The following is a 19,788-nucleotide window of genomic DNA, read 5'->3' as shown; positions in this document are numbered from 1 at the left end:
AACCCCCCTTCCCCTGCCTTCCTCTTCCAAGGGAGTGCTTTTGTGCTAAGTTTATCTCACACATATCTATTGTTCCCTTTATTCAATATTCTACTGTTCTTTCTGGTTCCAGTTCTCGCAGTGGGTTAGAAAAACTGGAGTCCCAGGATCGAGTCCCGCATCAGGCTCCCTGCATGGAACCTGCTTCTCCCTCTGCCTGTGTCTCTGCCTCTCTCTCTGTCTCTTTCTCTGTGTCTCTAATGAATAAATAAATAAAGTCTTAAAAAAAAAAAAAGAAAAACTGTTTCTCCTCCCTTAGTTTCATGGGACTCTGCCCTCCTCCAAAGATTCTAATTATGATCGTAAGCATATGGAGCGCCACTAATAGACTTGTTTAAAGGAAAAGAAAAACCATTCAACCTGAAAAAACAGCACAAAGGTCAAATAACAATCGAAGGGCTGTCACAAGCAGCACACCACTGCCAAGAGGGCTGACTGCCAACTGATGCTCGGTGTCTGGATAGGTGGGGAAAAATGATTGGCGCTGGAGTTCCACGGAAGGCTTTGTGAAGAGAGAAGAGCTTGAACTGACCCTGAATAGACCTGCGGCTCTGGGACTCCCAAGCTGGTGCAATCCAGGTGAAGGGGGTGGTTTGAGTAAAGATATCTGTGGTCAGAGGCAGGCACCAGACTAGTACCTCTGCTGGAGCATTTATGTTGTGGGCAGTGGCAAAGAGTCTGAGGTAAGGATGGGAGTGACACAATAAATACCACTTATTAAGGTTGAGAGTAGGATACAAATGATCTGTGAAATGCAAATTCAAAACAAATTTGTTAAAGTTCAGAACAATGGTATATCACAACCGTGCTAAAAGTATTCTTACTCTAGACCACTCAACACGCAAAAATGAAGTGAGCCAACCTGTGGCTAGCTGATCTGAAGTCAGGAACAATTATACAATACTTCAAAAGGACCTAAGCTTCCGCTTACTTATCTATCTACAATTTAAGTAATTAATGTTTAACACTTTCATATGAGCTAATGCATGAAGGCATATACACATAATTAACAAAAGCATAGAATCATTTACAATAACTTGCATATAAGTGGCAAGTGTCCCAGGGAAGGGAAAATGCAAGGGGTGAAGGTGGGGACAGGAGTGCCTGGTGTGACCTTGTAAGGCAATGGGTTTGGCTGTGTGAATGAGGCACTCTCTCTAACTCATGAGACCCAATAATATTAGGCTGGCAGGGTGTGGATGGCAGGGATTACTGTGGCATTGGCAAATGTGGGCGTGGCTGCTACTACTTCCCTTCTGAGCACAATCATTTAGTATTGTTGAGTTTTTGTTCTCTGGTGGTGTGATTGCAGGTGTCATTTGTAAGGCTAATGCTATACAATCTAACAATTTTATGGAATGATTTGTGACCTGAGATCAAACCTGTTAGTACCTTTAAAGTTATAAAGGCATTAAAAGAATGTAGGAAAAATAACCCCCATGTGGATAAAGTAGACTTTTTTTTTGGGGGGGGGGAAGTGGCGGACAGAATTGTTCAGTTCTACTATTAACCATGTTTTATTAGATCTTTGATTCAAAAACCTACAAATGACCTGGTTACTTTTTGAGTTTTAAAATCTAAAACATAGTTTAATATCCCAACGTTGTAAAACAGTACTTGCCTGTGGGATCTTAAATTAAGGCTTTAAAGACGCTTTTCATTAAGCACAAATTTATTTCCAAGGGCCTGAAAAATCAAAGGCTTATATTTTGAGCTCTTTGCCTGATATGGTCAAAACAAGGGTTAAAAATAAAGCTGAATGGAGAAAATAATGCCTTAGGAATACTCATATCTGATAGATAAGGGTATTTTTGGTAACTGCAGCCGCTCCTCCAAAATTGCAGCTCCATCTCACCTGTCTTTCCTTCACTCACAGCCGCCCCACCTCTTTAAGCTTCTTTCCCTCAATTGTAAAATGAAAAACAATAGCTCTTCACAGCGTTCTGGTGAAAAAAAAATTTTTTTTAAGATTTTATTTATTGATTGATGAGAGACACAGAGAGAGAGAAAGAGGCAGAGTCACAGGCAGAGGGAGAAGCAGGCTCCGTGCAGGGAGCCCGATGTGGGACTCGATCCTGGGTCTCCAGGATCACGCCCCTGGCGCTAAACCTCTGAGCCACCGGGGCTGCCCCGTTCTGGTGAAAATTAAGCAAAATGACGCAGGGGTAAGTGCTCTGCAGGCTGAAAAGTAGGCACAAAAGTTAGCTAACGTTTCCTGCGGTGCACTGGCCTCCCTCCCGTTCTTGGGCGCCTTCGCCCCTTACGCGGGCTCTGCGGTGTGTTATCTGCTTGTTAACTTAATTAATAAATATTCACCACCGTTGTTAATTTTCCTAGTAACAGTGTTCATGGGTCGGTCCGCCCTGTTCCCTGGCGTGGGGCTCTTGCTTTGCGTCCCAAAGGAGCCTTTGGGGGCGGGAGCCAGCCCGGGTGGCTCAGCGGTTTAGCGCCGCCTTCAGCCCAGGTGTGATCCTAGAGACCCGGGATCGAGTCCCGCGTCCGGCTCCCTGCACGGAGCCTGCTTCTCCCTTTGCCTGTGTCTCTGCATCTCTCTCTCTCTCTCTCTGTGTCTCTCATGAAAAAATAAAATCTTAAGAAAAAAAAAAAAAAGGAGCCTTGGGGACCCGGACACCTTTCCCTACCTCACCCTCAAACTCGCTTCGAAGCCCCGCCCCTTCGGGCCGCTGGCCCCGCCCCCGCCGGGCGCCCGCTCTGTGGGCGGGGCCAGCTCAGGGAGCCGCTCCGTGATTGGCCGCGTCCAAGCAACCGCGGCGACGCCGTGGTCAACACGCCTGCGCTTTGCGCTGGGGTCACAGAGAGATCGAACGTCTGGAATCCTTCGCGCCTAGCGGCGACCCTTCGCCGGCGGGAGTCGCCGCTTTATCAACCAGCAGGATGCGCACCTCGCCCGCCCTCTGGGGTCACGTGGCCCTCAGGGGAGGGGAGCGCGGCTGCTGAACAGGAACCTTCTTGGCTCTCCTCCGACGGATTGCCTAGTAAGTGGGATGCCATCCCTTCCATGCCAGAACCTTCGAGGTGCCGAGGTGCCCCGCAGGCTGTGGAGGGAAAGCTTGGAATTCGGCAGTTTCCGACCGCCCTCCACGAGAGTTCAGCCACTTTCTCAGGTTCCCCTTTGGCAGTAGGGCCGGCTGAGGCACAGGCACAGGTACGGGACCCTTCCTGCTGAGCAGCCGTCCCACCCACCCCGCTCCCCGCGGAGCTCAGTCGCGCTGCTGGAGGCCCAGCCCTCCTGGTTTCTGTCTCACCATGGGCCAACAGAAATAAGAAGTGAAGTGCACGTGGGCTTTGGAGTTAACACAAGAACCAAGACACATTTATTTTTAAGAAGTAGTGATAACCTGAGTAGTCTAAAACAAAGGGATCTGCTTGGAGTCCAGCTTTCTGCAACTTTCCGGGTCTGGATTATCCTCTGGCGCTCTTCCATTCTTCCACGCTTAACGTGGTTTTCACAGTCACGTCACTAGAACGAGCCCCATTTTCTTTTCCTCTTTTTATGTGGGCATAAACCTTCCTTAGGTTTAGTTTCCACTTGGGGGAGTTTTCCTTTGGTCTTTTTGGGAGCTCTTGGTTTCTTTCTTCTCAGAAGTGACCTTCCTAGAGCAGCCCAATTATTCTTAGATTTTCTTTTCTTGGCCCCCGTTTTCCCAACTGTGGGCCAATCCATTTCAGTCTCCTTGCCTCTACCCACATGATTGGAGCAGATGATCAAGAAGGCATGGCTAGCCTTGCTCCTCAAGGCAGGAGAATAGAGGGAGGAGTAGATTAAGGGTTTCTGGGGAAGAGTTGCAGCAGGATACCCACTGGGGCTTTATTCCAGCTTCCTTTCCCCCTGGAACAATTGTAATTCAACATCCACATTAATCACAAGATAGATCAACATAATCTAGACTTCATTTTCAGCAAGGACTAACAAGGATATAGGACATTTTGGGTGTTGATAATAGAACTATACCAGATGTTTGAGCTGAATAATGGACTTGAATTTGTGTACTGTGCCTCCATCTCTGACCTTATAGGACCTACTCTCTTAAGCCATGACAACTTCAAGGTGCTCACCTCAGGACAACCTTGGGGCATCTCTTGGCTGCCCCCTATGGTCAGACTTCAGCAGCACAGGCTGGCTGCACTTGGAGCCCCTGGTTCCTTTGATTGGGGCCTTTGGCTTGTGCCCACTTAACCTTTCTATTTTTCCCCCCCCAGGCTCTGCCAGTCTGCTCCTGCCTTCAGCTCAGACTTTCAGTGCTTCTTATTCTTTTATTTTTTTTTTTCTGTTTATACTTCTTCATTCTACTTTGGAAATCCCTTCCTATTTTCCCCAAACATTAGCTCTTGGGATAGATTTTAAAACTTAGGGCAGTGTTCAACTGGATTTGTTGTTTCTTACTTCTGGATTCCTCTGTTCCTCAATTTGCAATAACCTCGGGTAAAGAAATCTTGAAAAATCACACTAATAATAAAAGAACATAGTAATATCTGGAAAACAATATGTCTCCGTTAAAGAGACAGCTATTTCCTGATACTGGCCTTGTTCGACCTAAAAAAAAAAATCACTGCCTTGTTTGAAAATCAGTATTCTCAGTAATTCTGAGTGATCAATTTAATTCAACTCAACACCATTACAAAGTGCCAGCTGTATTTAAGGCATGGTGCTGAGGACATTCATATAGTTTGTCCCTGTAGTCACTGAACCTTCTTTTAGTCTAGAGAACACATATCTGAAGTGCCCAAACTCATACTGGGGAAGTGTCAATGTGAAAGTTGGAACTTTGCTGGAGAGACGCTACAGAAGGTTGGTGAGGGGTCTGGAGAGGCTTAATGGAGGAAATAGAGTCTGAAATGGGCCTTGAAGGTTAAGATTTCACATAGGACAACCACCTGAGACCAGCTTGGAGGTGTGAAAGCAGGTGGGTGATGTGTGGAGGGGTTGCTTTGTCAGGTCATTTGGCATCATTGCTCTGGTAGGCTTCCTTGCTCTGCCAGAGTATCTCTAACCTAGTCTGAGCAGAGTGATCTTTTCTTTTGGAAGATGCCCTTTCTTTCCTTTCCTGTTTTCTTGGAATATTTACATTTTCCGGTTGCTTTCATTTCCGACAATATGGGTATTCTCAGGCTAAAAATCCCTAAGAATCGAGATCTGAATAAGAGTGACTCATACAGGTTCTCAAATTCAGTAGAGCCAACCAGACCTTTAAAAAATATTTACTTAAGTCTTTTTTAAAGCCATGTGAGTGCAGGAGGCACTGGGGCATGCACCTTAGCTGGAGGATTCAGTTGCCTTTTGCTTAAAATCAAAACGGGTCCATTTGGCCTTAAAACATATGACTTTTCTGAAACCTTTAAGTTTCCAAAATCCAGTTTAGGAGTCTTTTAAGGACAATTTACATAGCTGTGCTACCTTTTGAACCTATGACATGTAGTTCCCTCTAGTATGAAGAACATAGGAGGTGGGTGAATGTGTGTCAGGGAGAAGAAAGATTAATTGGACATGATGAAATAATAAAAAATCTTTATTCTGAGCTTCCTTTTCTTGTTTCCATGGAAACTGCTAGCCAAATTTAAAAGTCCTTCCGCTGGCAGTGTTTTTGGACAGATCTCAAATAGAAAGTTGAAGTCTGTTCTTATTTTCATATTCTGTGAATCTAAAGGAGGAGGAGAAGCCCAAACTTAATAGCCCATATGACTGGGAACTTGGGTGTAAAAAGGTACTTGGAGTAAAAGTGGGTATAAAAACAAGGTACAATTACTAAAGGATAATGACTTTTAAATAATTTATTTGGACATAGCTCTTTCCAGTCCATCAAGTGCTTTTCCATGCATTACTCATTCATTGCTAATAATAATATTCCTAATATCTTTTTATGAAACCTCCCTAGCTTCTGTCCAGTTGGCTTCTTTATTTGACTGATTTTCTTTTTTAAAGATTTTATTTATTTATTCATGAGAGACACTGAGAGAGAGAGAGAGGCAGAGACATAGGCAGAGGGAGAAGCAGGCTCCCTGCAGGAGCCCAATGTGGGACTTGATCCCAGAGCCTGGGATCATGCCCTGAGTGGAAGGCAGACGCTCAACCCCTGAGCCACCCAAGCGTCCCTTGACTGATTTTTATATCATAACAGAGACCTTCAGGGAATGTGGTTGGAGTTTTAGAAATGGGAAAAAAGAGCATTTCTGTTGTTGCAAAGTTTGACAGTCCAGGGAACAAACTTAAATGTGTTTCATGCTCTGGGTACAGAGGTTAAACAGACCTTTCTTTTTCTCCCAAGTTAATCACGCCCTGCCTGAAGTTGTGGTGAGTGGGTTAAGATTGCATGACAGTCTGGGCCACTCCTTTCCTCTTGTGTACACTAGCTATATTTAGGCAGGTCTAGATAAGTTTAATATGTAGCATATTGCCTTGAGTCTAGTTGGTCCCAGAACAGCTGGCCACATGATTCAGGATGTTTAAGTCCAACTTTAATTTATTTTATTTTTTTTAAGTCCAACTTTAAAATAAGACATTTGGAGGGACGCCTGGGTGGCTCAGCGGTTGAGTGTCTGCCTTTTGCCCAGGGTGTGATCCTGGAGTCCTGAGATCAAGTCCCGCATCGGGCTCCCTGCATGGAGCTTGCTTCTCCCTCTGCCTGTGTCTCTCATGAATAAATAAATAAAATCTTAAAAAAAAAAAAAAGACATTTGGAAAGTGAATCCATGTATTCTAGCTGGGCTGAGCCGTGATCTTGTTCCCACTCTGTTATTAGTTCCCTGTTACACATTCCACCTGTAGAACAGGTGTGTTTTCTCTCAGAGTTTTACCCTGTGTATCCTTTTTGGAAGTAAAAGGTTAGATGCAATTATAATTGGAATATTGATGTGTAATGAAGGTTCAGGAGCAAATGTTTATTTTCCAAAATGGAAGAGCTTTGCATTTTTCTGGTTATAAAAGTAAATCCTCTTTCAGAAATGTTTTAATAATGTAAAAATTTAAACAATACAAGAAAGGCAAAAACTACACTTACATCCACCACACAGATAAAACTACTATAAACTGTTAACAGTTACCTTTCTCGATGTTTTTCTCCTTGTATATAGGGATATATGGATAGATATTGAATTTTGTGGATACATTTTAGCAATGTATGTGGATATCTTGTCAGCAAATATGCATCTATGTTAACATTTTTAACATGGTAGATGGAAATCCACTTAATGGTTGTACTGTAATTAATATGAAACCAATCCTCTGTTGATGTTAGATTGTTTCTAAGTCCTCAGGAATACTGATTTTTGACAATTGCCCTTATAGGAGGTCTCTGTGACTTACTTAGATCCCAATTCAGAGATGGCACTATCAGTCTTATCTTCTACCATCTCTGAGCAGCCGCTGCCGGGGCAGGAGGGACAAAGCAACACCAAAACAGACTTGGCTGGGCAGAGTCTCATCTCATCGGAGGAATGGCTTCAACTGCATGGGCTTAAGAACAACAAATTGACCTTGAAACAAATTCTGTCACAGATTGGATTCCCACACTGTGAAGGTAGAGTACTCAGAAAGCAACACTGGTTGGAAAACACAACCAGAATGCCGTCCTTTAGCCTTTGAGGTGGCTGCATCAACTCCAAACCTCCTCAAACCACAGACCTCTGAGCTTTTTTGATCTCCCATCCTTCTTGGCAAAAAACGTGCATGGACCCCCAATGCATGTGTGTTACATAGAAGTATGATTGTCAGTCCACTCATTAAATATTAGTGATGCTTAATTTCATTCCTAGTACTTTTCAAGATGAAATAAAAAATAAATAGAAGTTGTACATACTCTAATGGATGTCTTCTTCATCCCTTGGAATGTATAAACCCCTTTAGGAAGCTGTTGATTAAGACAATGGCTGTGTGTGGTTTCGGGGAGAATGTGCTGTTTTCCTGTTGTGGCCTCTCTTATGTGACAGGCTAGCTTTTCTAAACACGTTTAGAAATTTGGTTCTGAATTTTCAAGTAGTACTGCCCTCCAACAGGTAGTATGAAATGGATGAGGATGTGTTTTATTTTTGTTTTTATTTTCTGATGACATACTGATTTGGGTTGCTACTGAAATATAGGGCCTGAGGACCAGGAATACGGAATGTCTTACAGAGTGTGAGATAGCCCACCCAGTAGGTGTATCCTATCCAACATGTCAGTAACACCCCAGTTGAGGAGCACTCCTCCAGTCAGGCAATTTCCAGTACTTGGAGTTTACTCAGTAATTCTGGATTAGCCAATTAATAAATTAAACACATATTTATTGAGTGGCCAATAATAACTATGTTTTTGAGATTCTTTCACTTGTTCCCTTGGCAGCGTTGTTCCATATTGGTCATAAGGAAGGTCTAGGGGATGCGGCTTTGGACTGATCTGGAGGTCCATTCTAATGACAAGGCCTTGCTTTTCAGAGCTCAGGCTGTGTGTTCCCATTTATCCTTTCACAAGGGGTGGTACAGCCCCGCATCTTTGAAATACCTTTGGAATGGGGTTCTGCCAGAGTTGGGGTGTATGGGATTTTTTTCCCTTCTCTATAAGGAAACAAAGCAGGAAAAGTTTGACGAGAAATTCTGTTCTGTATGGGTGCATGGGTGTCTCAGTTAGTTAAACATCTGCCTTTGGCTGAGGTCATGAGCTCAGGGGCTTGATCCCAAGACCCCCTGTCAGTCTCCCTGCTCAATGGGGAGTCTGCTTTTCCCTTCCCCTCTGCATCTCCCCCTGCAGGTGCTTGCTCTCCCTCTCTCTCTGAAATAAATAAATAAATAAAATCTTAAAAAAAAGAAAATGAAATTCTGTTCTGTAACAGGCATAGAGATTTTCTGTTTCATCATGCCAGTGATGAAAGTTGGAAAGTTGTGTTTTTCAAGGTATTTGTCCTTTTCATCAATGTTTTCTAATATATTATATAATATTCCCTTATTATTTTTTTAGTGCCTGCAGAATCTATAGTGATGTTCCTTCTTTCAGATATAATCTGTGGGTTTTTTTTCTCACTTCTTTCTTGATAAGTCTTGTTCAGGGTATATCATAACTGTTTTCAAAAAACCAGATTTGGGGTTTGTTATTGTTGTTGTTGTTGTTTTCCCTGTTTGTTTTCTCTTTCATTGACATCTGCTTTGAACTTTATTATTTATTTTCTTTGACTTTGAGTTTAATTTGCATTTCTTTTTCTAGCTTAAGGTGGAAACTTAGATAATTGCTCTTAAGCCTTTCTTCTCTTATAGTCATTTAAAATTTCTCTAAGCATTCCTTTAACTGAATCCAAATCTTGATAGGTAATATCTTCATTGTTACTGAGTTCAGAATATTTTTTTTCTCTGGTAGCTTTTTTCTTTGATTCATTTTTAAAAGAAATGTTTAATTTGTAAATATTTCAGGATTTTAAAAGATACCTTGTTATCTAATTTACTACAATTTATGTCAGAAAACATAGCCTGTAACAGTTTCATCTTTTGAAATGTACTGAGATTTGTTTTATGGCCCAGCATGTATCTTGGTGCACATTTCATGCACACTTGAAAAGAATGTGTATTCTGCAGTTGTTAGGTGGTATTTGTAAATGTTCATTAGTTCAAGATGGTTGGTTTTATTCTGTTATAGAGATGTGCAATGTCTTCAGAGATTTTTTTGCCTAGCGGTTTTGTCCATTTCTCCCTTTAGTTCTCTCAGTTTTTTTTTCTTTCAGTTTTATTCATGTAGTTTGAAGCTCTAAATATATACACATTTAAGGTTGTCATATCTTTTTGATGAATCGACAGATTTTCAAATGTCTGTCTTTATCTCAGTTGGTAGGCCTCATTTTGATGTTTACTTTGTCAGATATTGATACGACTGTAGCTTTCATATGCTTCATTTGCATGTGGCATATATGTTTACAGTTTTTTTCCTTTTAAACTATCTGTAGTCTGTCTACTTAAGGAGTGCCTCTTTAATACATTCTCATAATCTCTTTTAATTATAGTGTTTGATTCTCTACATTTAATAATTGATGCAGTTAGATTTAGGTATGCCATTCTATTTGTTTTCTATTTGTCTTTTTCTTTCCTCTGTTTCCCATTTCCTGCCTTCTTTTGGGGAAATTGAATATTTTTTAATATTTCATTTAAATTTTTCCATTTAAATTTCAATGGGCTTTTTACATATGCCTTTTTACATTATATTTTCAGTGGTTGTTCTAGTGATTATATCCTTGTCACAGTCTGCTAAAAGTTAACTTTGTACTATATCATGTAAGGTGTAAGAATTTTGCAACAGTGTAACTCCACTTAGCCTCACTCTGGTCCTTAGTATTATTGTTTTAATATATTTTATTTTTATATACATCAAAAATCTCATAAGCCAATGTTATAATTACTGCTTTAAAAAGTCATTTGTCTTTTAAGGGAACTGAGAGGGAAAAAATAACATTTTACAATCTATATGTTTATTATTTATAGTATTCTTCCTTCCTGTAAGACTTGTAGTACCATCTGGTATTTGTTCCTGAAGAATTTCTTTTAACCATTGCTTATAGTGCAGGTCCTGCTACTGACAGATTTTCATAGTTTTTTTTTTATCTAATATTGTTTTTATTTCACCTCTTTTTTTGGGGGGGATGATTGGTTGGTTGATACTTTTTTTTTTTTTTGAGAGAAAGAGAACACGTGCACTCACACTTATGTGTGCTACAAGAGGGGGAGAGGGGCAAAGGAAGAGGGAAATAGAGAATCCTAAGCAGGCTGTACACCGAGCACAGAGCACAAGGTAGGGCTTGATCCCACAACCCTGAGATCATGACCTTAACCAAAATCAAGAGTTGAATACCTAACCTACTGAGCCACCCAGATGCCTCATTGGTTGATAGTTTTTATCCTGAAGTGATAGCTTTACAGGAAGTTGCAAAGATAATATAGAAAGATCCCAAATACCCTTCACTGTGTTTCTCCTAATGGTTACATCTTATAAAGTTATAGTATAATATCAAATTCCCGGATTTTGATATTGGTGCAGTGTATGTGAATAATTCTGTGTAAGTTTACCACTTGTGTAGATTTGTGTAGTCACTACCACAATCAAGATTCAGAATGTTTATCACCACAAAAATCTCCCATGTGTTACAGTCTCCCTTGTGTTACATCATTATGGTCGTACAGACACCCTACCCCCCAATATCCTTAGCTTCTGGCAACCATCAGTCTGTTTTCTATTTCTAATTTTCTCATGTAGAGAATGTTTATATAAATGGAATCTTGTAGTATGTGACCTTTTGAGATTGGCATTTTTTCATTTGGTATTATTTCTTTGAGGTTCATCCAAGTTGTTGCATGTAGCAATGGTTTCTTTCTTTTTATTGCAGTAGTTTTCCAGAATATGGATGTACCACTGTTTGTTTAGCCAGTCATCTTTAAAGACATCTGGATACTTTCTTTTTTTTAAGATTTTATTTATTTAATCATGAGAGACACATGGGGGTGGGGGTGGGCAGAGACACAGACAGAGGGAGAAGCAGACTCCATGCAGGGAGCCTGATGTGGGACTTGATCCCGGGACTCCAGGATCACGTCTTGGGCTGAAGGCAGGCACTAAACCACTGAGCCACCCAGGGATCCCTATCTGGGTACTTTCCAGTTTGGGCCCATTACAAATAAGTCTATTATGAGCAGTTGTTTATAGGTTTTTGTGTAACCATAAGTTTTCATTTCTCTAGGGTAAATGCCTAGGAATGGAATTGCTATGTAGTATGTTAAGTGTGTGTTTATTTATTTATTTTTTGTTTAGTTTTATTTTATTTTGTTAAGATACTGCCACACTTTTCCAGGGTGACTATACTATTCACTTCAGTAATATATGAGAGAAACAGTTTCTCCGCATCATAAGCAGCATTTGGTTTTGTCACCATTTAAAAGTTTTAGCTATTTTAATAGTTGTGTAGTGATATTTCATTGTGGTATTAAGCCTGTATTTCCCTAATGTCTAGTTTTGTTGAACATATTTTCATGTGCTATTGTCTTTGGCAAAATGAATGTTTCTTCATGTCTTCTGATCATTTTCTAATTAAATTTTTTAATGTTTAGTTTTGAGAGCTCATTATATATTCTAGATATGAACATGGCTTGCAGATATATTTTCCTAGTCTGTAGCTTATGTTTTCATCCTCTTAAGAGTTTCTCAGAGAAAAAGTTTTAAATTTTGGTGACTTTATTGATTTATTGATTTTTTTGCTTATATGGATCTTGCTAATTCTTAAAGACTTTCTCCTATTTTTTAAACAAAATTTTATAGTTTTACATCTCGTATTTAGCCCATGATCAATTTGAGTTACTTCCTGTATAAATTTCATTTTTGGACTATGGATATCCAGTTACTCCAGCCCCTTTATTTAAAATAAAAATATTTTAAAAGCTTTTGCACACTGAAGAAAGCCATCAACAAAAAGACAACCTACTGAATGGGAGAAGACATTTGCAAGTAATATATCCAGTAAGGGGTTAATATCCAAATTATATAAAGAACTTATACAACTCAACTAAAAAAACAACCTGATTTAAAAATGGGCCGAAGAGCTGAATAGACGTTTTTTCCAAAGAAGATATCCAGATGGCCAACAGATACATGAAAAGTTGCTCAACATCACTCATCATCAGGGAAATGCAAATCAAAACCAAATGAGATATTATCTCACACCTGTCAGGATGGCTAAAATAAAAAATACAAGAAATAGCAAGTGTTGATGAGGGTGTGGAGAAAAAGGAACCCGTATACACTGGTGGTGGGAATGTAAACTGGTGCAGCCACTGTGGAAAACACTGTGGACATTCCTCAAAAAATTAAAAATAGAAACACCATATGATCTAGTAATTCCACTACTGTGTATTTACTCAAAGAAAAGGAAAACACTCATTTAAAGGATTTGCACCCCTATGTTTATTGAAGCATTATTTACAATAGCCAAGATGTGGAAGCAACCTAAGTGTCCACTGATAGACTAATGGATAAGGAAGATGTGGTATATATCTACAATGGACCATTATGAATCCATAAAAAGGGATGAGATCTTACCACTTACAACAATAAGAATAGACCTAGAGGGTATTATGATAAGTAAAATAAGTCAGACTGAGGGGGATAAATATTATATGATTTTATTCATGTGGAATCTAAAAAACAAAATGAGTAAACAAATGAAAAGCAGAGTCAGACCTATGCAGGGGACCTTTGATTGGGTTGTCTGAGTTGGTGGCATGGAGAACACAGGATTCCAGGTATGGAATGAGTAAGTCACAAGAATAAAAGGCACAGCAAAGGGAATATAGCCAGTAATATTGTAATAGTGTTATATAGTGACATATTGTAGCTACACTTATAGTGAGCGTATAACATAGTAATTGGAGAAGTTGAATCACTGTGTAGTGCACCTGAAACCAATATAACATTGTATATCAATATAGGAAAATAAAAAATGAAATGACAAAAGACTGTCCTTTCTCTTTTGTTTTACTTTTGCATCTTTGTTAAAAATTAGGTGGTTGTACTTGTATAGGATTATTTTTGGGTTCTCTGTTTTATTTGTCCATGTGTCTGTGTCTCTACTAATAGATCTAGATTAATATAATTGTGTAATGTCTTGAAATGGGCATACGGATTCCTCCACTTTAATCTTTTTTTAAATAATTCTTCCTCCACTTTAATCTTTTTCAAAATTGTTTTAGCTACTCTAGTGTCTTTGCCTTTTCACATTTTAGAATAACCATGTCTGTGTTTACAAAAATATTGCTGGCATTTTGATAGAAATCGCATTAAACCTGTGTGGCAATTTAAGAATTGACATCTTTACTATGTTGAGTTTTCCAGTCCATGAATATGGAATATTTTTTCTATCTATTTATGTTTTTGATTCATTTCATCAGTTGTTGTAATTTTCAGTATACAAGTCTTGGACATGTTTTGTATTTTGTTTTTCTAATCAATTGTAAATGCTGTTGTGTTTTTAATTTTGGTTTCCACATGTTCATTGCTAATATATAGAAATATGACTAATTTTTTAAGGTTGACCTTCTATCCTGTGACCTCATGTACTGGTTCTAAGAATTTTTTTGTTACTCTTGATTCCTTGAGATTTCTAGGTAGACCATCATGTCCTCTCCAGATAAAGTTTTCACTCTTCCTTTGTGATCTATATACCTTGTATTTCCTTGTCTTACAATGTGCTGGCTAGAGCTTTCAGTACTGTGCTGCAGCAGTGAGAGTGGACATTCTTACCTCATATTAGATCTTTGAGGAAAGCTTTCAATCTTTTACCACTAAGTATAATGTTAGCTGTAAGTTTTTGTAGAATTAAAAAAATCAGGTTGAGGAAGGTCTCTTATGTGTCTTATGTGTCTCTAATGTGCTGAAAATTTTTATTATGAATGGGTATTGAATTTTGTCAAATGATTTCTCTATGTCAGTTGAAAAGATCATGTGATTTTTCTTTCTTCCCTAGCCTATTAATTTGGTTGATTATATTGATTGGTTTTTTAATATTGAGCCAATATAGCTAATGCATTTTTGATATGTAATCATGAAGGATATTAGTTTGTAGTTTTTTTCTTTTTTTTTATGCTTCCTTTGTCTGGTTTTGGTATGAAGGTAATATTGGCTTCATAGAATGAGTAGGGAAATGTTCCCTTGTATTCTATTTTCTGGAAAATATTGTGTAGAATTTTAATTATTTCTTACATGTTTAGTAGAGTTCTCCAGAGGCCTGGAGATTTCTGTTTGAAAAGTTTTTAATTATAAATTCATTTCCTTATTAGGTAGGATCTATTTCATATTAAGAAAGTTGTGGCAGTTTGTGGTTTTTGTGGAATTCATTCATTTCATCTGATATGTGTTTGTGTGGAGTTGGTTACAGTATTCCATTATTCTTTTGATTTCTGAAGGGTGTTTTTTTTCTGTGCCATTCCTGGTATCAGTAATTCATGTCTTTTTTCCTTTTACTTTTGTCAGTTTTATTAACCTTATTAAAATATCAGCTTTTTATTTAATTGATTTTCTCTATTGCTTTCCTGTGTTCAATTTTCTTGATTTCTGCTTTGGTCTTTATTAATATTTCCTTCTGTTTACTTTAGATTTGTTTTGCTATTCTTTTTTAGTTTCTTAAGATGAGAGCTTAGATTATTGATTTGAGGCTTTTCATCTCTTCTTATATAAGCATTTAGTGCTATAAATTTCCCTCCTGGCAGTTCTTACGCTGTGTTCCTCACATTTTTATATGTTGTATTATCATTTTCATTCAGTTTAAAGTATTTTTAAAAATTTCTGTTATATTTCCTCTTTGACGCATGGAATTTTTAGAAGCATGTTATTTAGTTTCCAAGAGTTTGGACATTTTCTTGTTATCTTTTTGTTACTGATTTCTAGTTTGTTTCCATTGTGGACAGAGAACATACTCTGTTGTTTTTAGTTCTTTTAAATTTTTTGAGGGTTTTTTTTTTATAGCCATGGATATGATTTGTCTTGGTATATATATTCTGCACTTGAAAAATAATGTGTATTCTTTTGTTGTTGTGTAGGTTTTTCTTTTCTTTCTTTTAAAAATATGTTGTTTATTTATTTGACAGAGGGAGTGAGAGACAAGCAGAGGGAGTCACTGGCAGGCAGAGGGAGAAGCAGGTCCCCCAAGGAGCAGGGAGCCTGATGTGGGGCTTGATCCCAGGACCTTCGGTAATGACCTGATTTGAGGGCAGATGCTTAACAGACTAAGCTACCCAAGCACCCCTGGATTTTTCTATAAATGCCAATTAGATCCTGTTTGTTGATGGTATTGTTGAGTATCCTTGATGGTTTTCTGTCTTGCTATTCTATCAACTATTGAAAGGAGCAGTATTGAAATTTTCAATTATAATTCTGCATTTGTCTTTTTTGCCTTTCAGTTCCATCAGTTTTTGCTTAAGATATTTGCAGTCTTTTGTTTGGTGCATACACATTTAGGATTGCTATGCTTCCTGGTGGGTGACACTTAAATTTATATAATGTTCTGCTCTATCCCTAGCAATATTCTTTGCTTTAGTTTACTTTTCTTATATTAATAAAGTCAGTTTGCTTTCTTTTTATTAATATTTAAATGATGCCTCTTTTCATTTTTATACTTTTAACTTATATATGTCTTTATGTTTGAGGTAAGTTTCTTGTAGATACCCTATGCTTGGGTCATTTTAAAAAATCTTCTTTGCCAATCACTAGCTTATTTTCTCTTTTTAAATTTACTTATTACATTTTGATTTTAATTCCAGTAAATATACAATATTATATTAGTTTCAGGTGTACAATATAGCAATTTGACAATTCTATCCATCACCTGGTATTCATTTTGACAAGTACATTCCTTAATCCCCATCAATCACCTATTTCACCCATTCCCCCACCCACCTACTCTCTGATAATCACCAGTTTGTTCGCTGTGGTTAAGAGTCTGTTTCTTGGTTTGTCTCTCTCTCTGCTTTTTTTTTCTTTGCTCATTTGTTTCTTAAATTCCACGAGTGAAATCATATGACATTCAGCTGTAAAAAACAAAAATGAAATCTTGCCATTTGCAATGACACGGATGGAGCTAGAAAATATAATGCTAAGTGAAATAAGTCAGAAAAAGCCAATCACTATCTTTTAATTGTTCTACTCAGGCCATTTACATCTAATATGATTATTAATTTGCTAGAGCTTAGACTGTGTATTGCCTTTTTGACCTCTGTCCTAATCATTCTGGACAAAAGAACTGGGCAACCAAGAAACAAACTTTGGTTTTCTTCTCCATTCATTCGTATTAAAGGATTATGCATGTCATAAATAGTTAACATATATCATAGCACCTAGAAACACTTCATTATTTATGACAGAATACCAAGCATCACAAATTTTTGGTGTCACTAGAGTTATAATTTGAGTGGTGTCAGGGAAAACATTTTGAAATAAAAATAAGAAACGTTTGATAATGCACCATTTTGACTGCTTTTCGTTATAAAAATGCAGATTATGTGACTTCTCTGGGGAGACTTGTGGCATCCCGGTATGCTGATGGCCTGTTCCCACAGTTCTGCAGACCTGAAGATGGCAGAGTATACAATGTAAGTCAGCATTCCCTTCTCTATGTCCTGCTTCTGAGGTCTGGGAGTGGCCTATGTGAAGAGGCTTACACTGCTTCCTATTGATGCAGTGGAGCCAAGGCCTTATCAGGACTGGAGGCTTTCTTGTGGCAGCGTGGAGCATGCTGAAAGTTATGGCTTAGTTAGGACCTGGGAAGGGAAACACTTGACCTCTTAGAGATGAATGCATAAAGCTGTTGACCAGAAAGTGAAAATGTTTGCATGCATATCAATACTTTGTTTTCCCTTGAAAATAAAGGCGAAAGAATAGTATGACCAAAGTTAGCTGACAGGCAAGAGCAGCTACTGACCTGACAAATGCCATGGAGATAGAGGGCCACTTTTACAGGTAGTAGTGGACAGAGCAAGCAGCACCTCTTACCGAGGTCCTTAATTCTCGCAGTTCAACACATGACTTGTGTATACCCGTAAGTGTCTGCCCCTATGCACACCCTGGCCCACCACAGGAAGTTCAGAAAGACACATGTCCTATCACATCACTTTATGGATATTTTTTTCATGTCACTGTACATCTGTGTACCACCTGGATGGTAATTTCTTAATATTTAAAAAATTTAGGGGTGCCTGGTTGGCTCAGTTGGTAGAGCATGCGACTCTTGATCTCAGGGTTGTCAGTTTCAGCCCCACATTGGGTGTAGAGATTACTTAAAAATAAAAATCTTAAAAAAAAGTTTAAATTACATTTTGAACTTAGCCTGGTCATAAGCAATAATATCCAAATATTTCTGAGTTCGGTGTGCTAAGTATATTTTTTTATCTGAACTACATGGAAATCAGTAGAACTATTGTAATATCCATCTTTGTCATCTCATCACCGCCATAGCCACTGTGACATGGTGTCATCCTTGCTTCTGTACTGTGGTAGGAAGTTTAAAAAGTGCTGTGAATATTGATGAGAGATTTAGGAATTTTGCCATAAGCAGCCAAGGAGAGCAACAGGAAGTGGTGCTGGAGCTTGAGGGATAAGCTGGAGAGACGTAGGAGATAGAGAAGGAAAGCAGTTTAAGGCAGAGGGAACGACATGAGCCAAGGCATGAGAATGTGGAATTATGTGGTGTGTTCAGAAAACACATTTTGCTTAACAATTTAGGTTATTTATACAGGGGTACTCTGAGTGTTGTTAAAGGTAAAAATAAGTGCCAGGTCCTTCAAAATTTGATTCTTCACAGAATAGGGCACATTTTTTTCTTATTCCTTTTTTGTGTTCTTCTGCCTCCTTACACCCTAAGAGGCTTGTGCAGTTGTGACTGATCTGTGTGGACTGATGGTTTGTGTATACAAGAAATTGCCTGCAAGCCTCTGTCTCCTTTCAGGAATCTCTAAGTCATCAAGTGATCCAGGTACTGGGAAGCTTGGCCTCAGAGACAGAGGATACAGGGCACAGGTTGTGAGCAGGAGGATGAGTCACTGGGCGGCATCCCTACAGGAAGCCAGGCAGATGTGCTGGCACGTCTAGAAGCATTTTCAGAAATATATTTTTGGCATGTTGTCCTTAGGAAAACTTTTTAGTGAGACTTATTTTTCCATCTGCCTTTGCTGATTTCTCTTTTCTTGATCTCCGATTCCTTGAAAGTTCTTTTCTTCTACCTAATTCCTGAAAATGTCCCCTGGACATCTTCTGGTAAAGATAATTCTATAATTATAAAGATGTAATTTAGAAACAGGTTTTTTCCTTTTAAGTGTTTTGCTTTGAATAGATCACATCATCATCATTTCTTCTGTGAGGAATCATCCAAAGGGTTTTTTCTAGTTAAAAGATTGGAATACTTCCCCCTGGATTATATGGGGTTTGGAGGATCATCTACAAAATTGTTATTAATGTCCTGTTCTTGCTGGCAGAGGCCATGACTCAGTGGGTCCTGTTGTTTTGACTGCATGATAGTTCAGATGACATATGCTGGTGTTTTTTTTCCTCTGTTTCTTCTCCCTTTTTTAATCTGTTTTGATTTTCTTTAAGTTGACAGCTAAATCAGAACTGATCTATCAGTTTGTGGAACATCTAACACGAGCTGTGGAGAGTTACAAGCAGCGGATGGACTGGCTCACCAGCAGAAGCCGGCAAATTTTTGGTGTCATCTTGGAACAGTGCATCACCATAGTGCTGGATTTTGGTGGCATGCTGGAGGAGGAGCTTAATCTGTGTCAAGATGCTCTAATAATGGTCCTCCGGGAACAGGTGGCTCACATAGCCAAGTTTAATATCATATGGTGAGTTCCCATTGGAAGGGGATATTTCAGTAAAACTTCATAAGTAGTTTTCTTTTATTTGGAGTTAGGTAACATAATTAACATAGTTCTTTGGGGAGGGAGGAGGTATCACCTTGTCATTTCCTAGAATATGTGATTCCAGGATAAGACCTACAGTAAAAACTTTTTATCTGCTTTGCATGTAGCATCTTCGTTTTTAAATTAGGAGAGATTTACAAACATACTTTTCTTCAATGCATGGTAAAGTCAAAATATGAGAATAAGAATTACATTGAATATATATTTAAGGCCATAAAAATCCTGTCATTTTAGATTTTAGCCTGAATAATGAACTCAGCCTTGTCACAGATATCACTGTTTTCAGACTGAGCTTGTGACTTCCCTTGTAAGTTGATCCCCTTAATA

General features: G+C 38.7%; 1 protein-coding gene across 1 annotated transcript in view; it reads left to right on the top strand.

The window, feature by feature from the left end:
* The first annotated feature begins 2,887 nt into the window (after window positions 1–2,887).
* VWA3B (von Willebrand factor A domain containing 3B) overlaps window positions 2,888–19,788 on the top strand; it is a 207,217-nt gene continuing 190,316 nt past the window's right edge. Inside the window, exons 1-4 of the mRNA XM_055328114.1 lie at window positions 2,888–3,035; window positions 7,343–7,574; window positions 17,042–17,136; window positions 19,133–19,383. Of these exons, the coding sequence (XP_055184089.1) occupies window positions 7,379–7,574; window positions 17,042–17,136; window positions 19,133–19,383 (542 nt within the window). The 5' untranslated portion in view covers window positions 2,888–3,035; window positions 7,343–7,378. The remainder of the gene's footprint in view (window positions 3,036–7,342; window positions 7,575–17,041; window positions 17,137–19,132; window positions 19,384–19,788) is intronic.

The sequence above is a fragment of the Nyctereutes procyonoides genome, unplaced genomic scaffold (assembly GCF_905146905.1).
Source record: "Nyctereutes procyonoides isolate TBG_1078 unplaced genomic scaffold, NYPRO_anot_genome, whole genome shotgun sequence".
Lineage (NCBI taxonomy): Eukaryota > Metazoa > Chordata > Mammalia > Carnivora > Canidae > Nyctereutes > Nyctereutes procyonoides.
The sequence above is the reverse complement of the archived record's forward strand: the minus strand, read 5'-3'. Positions and strand labels throughout refer to the sequence as shown.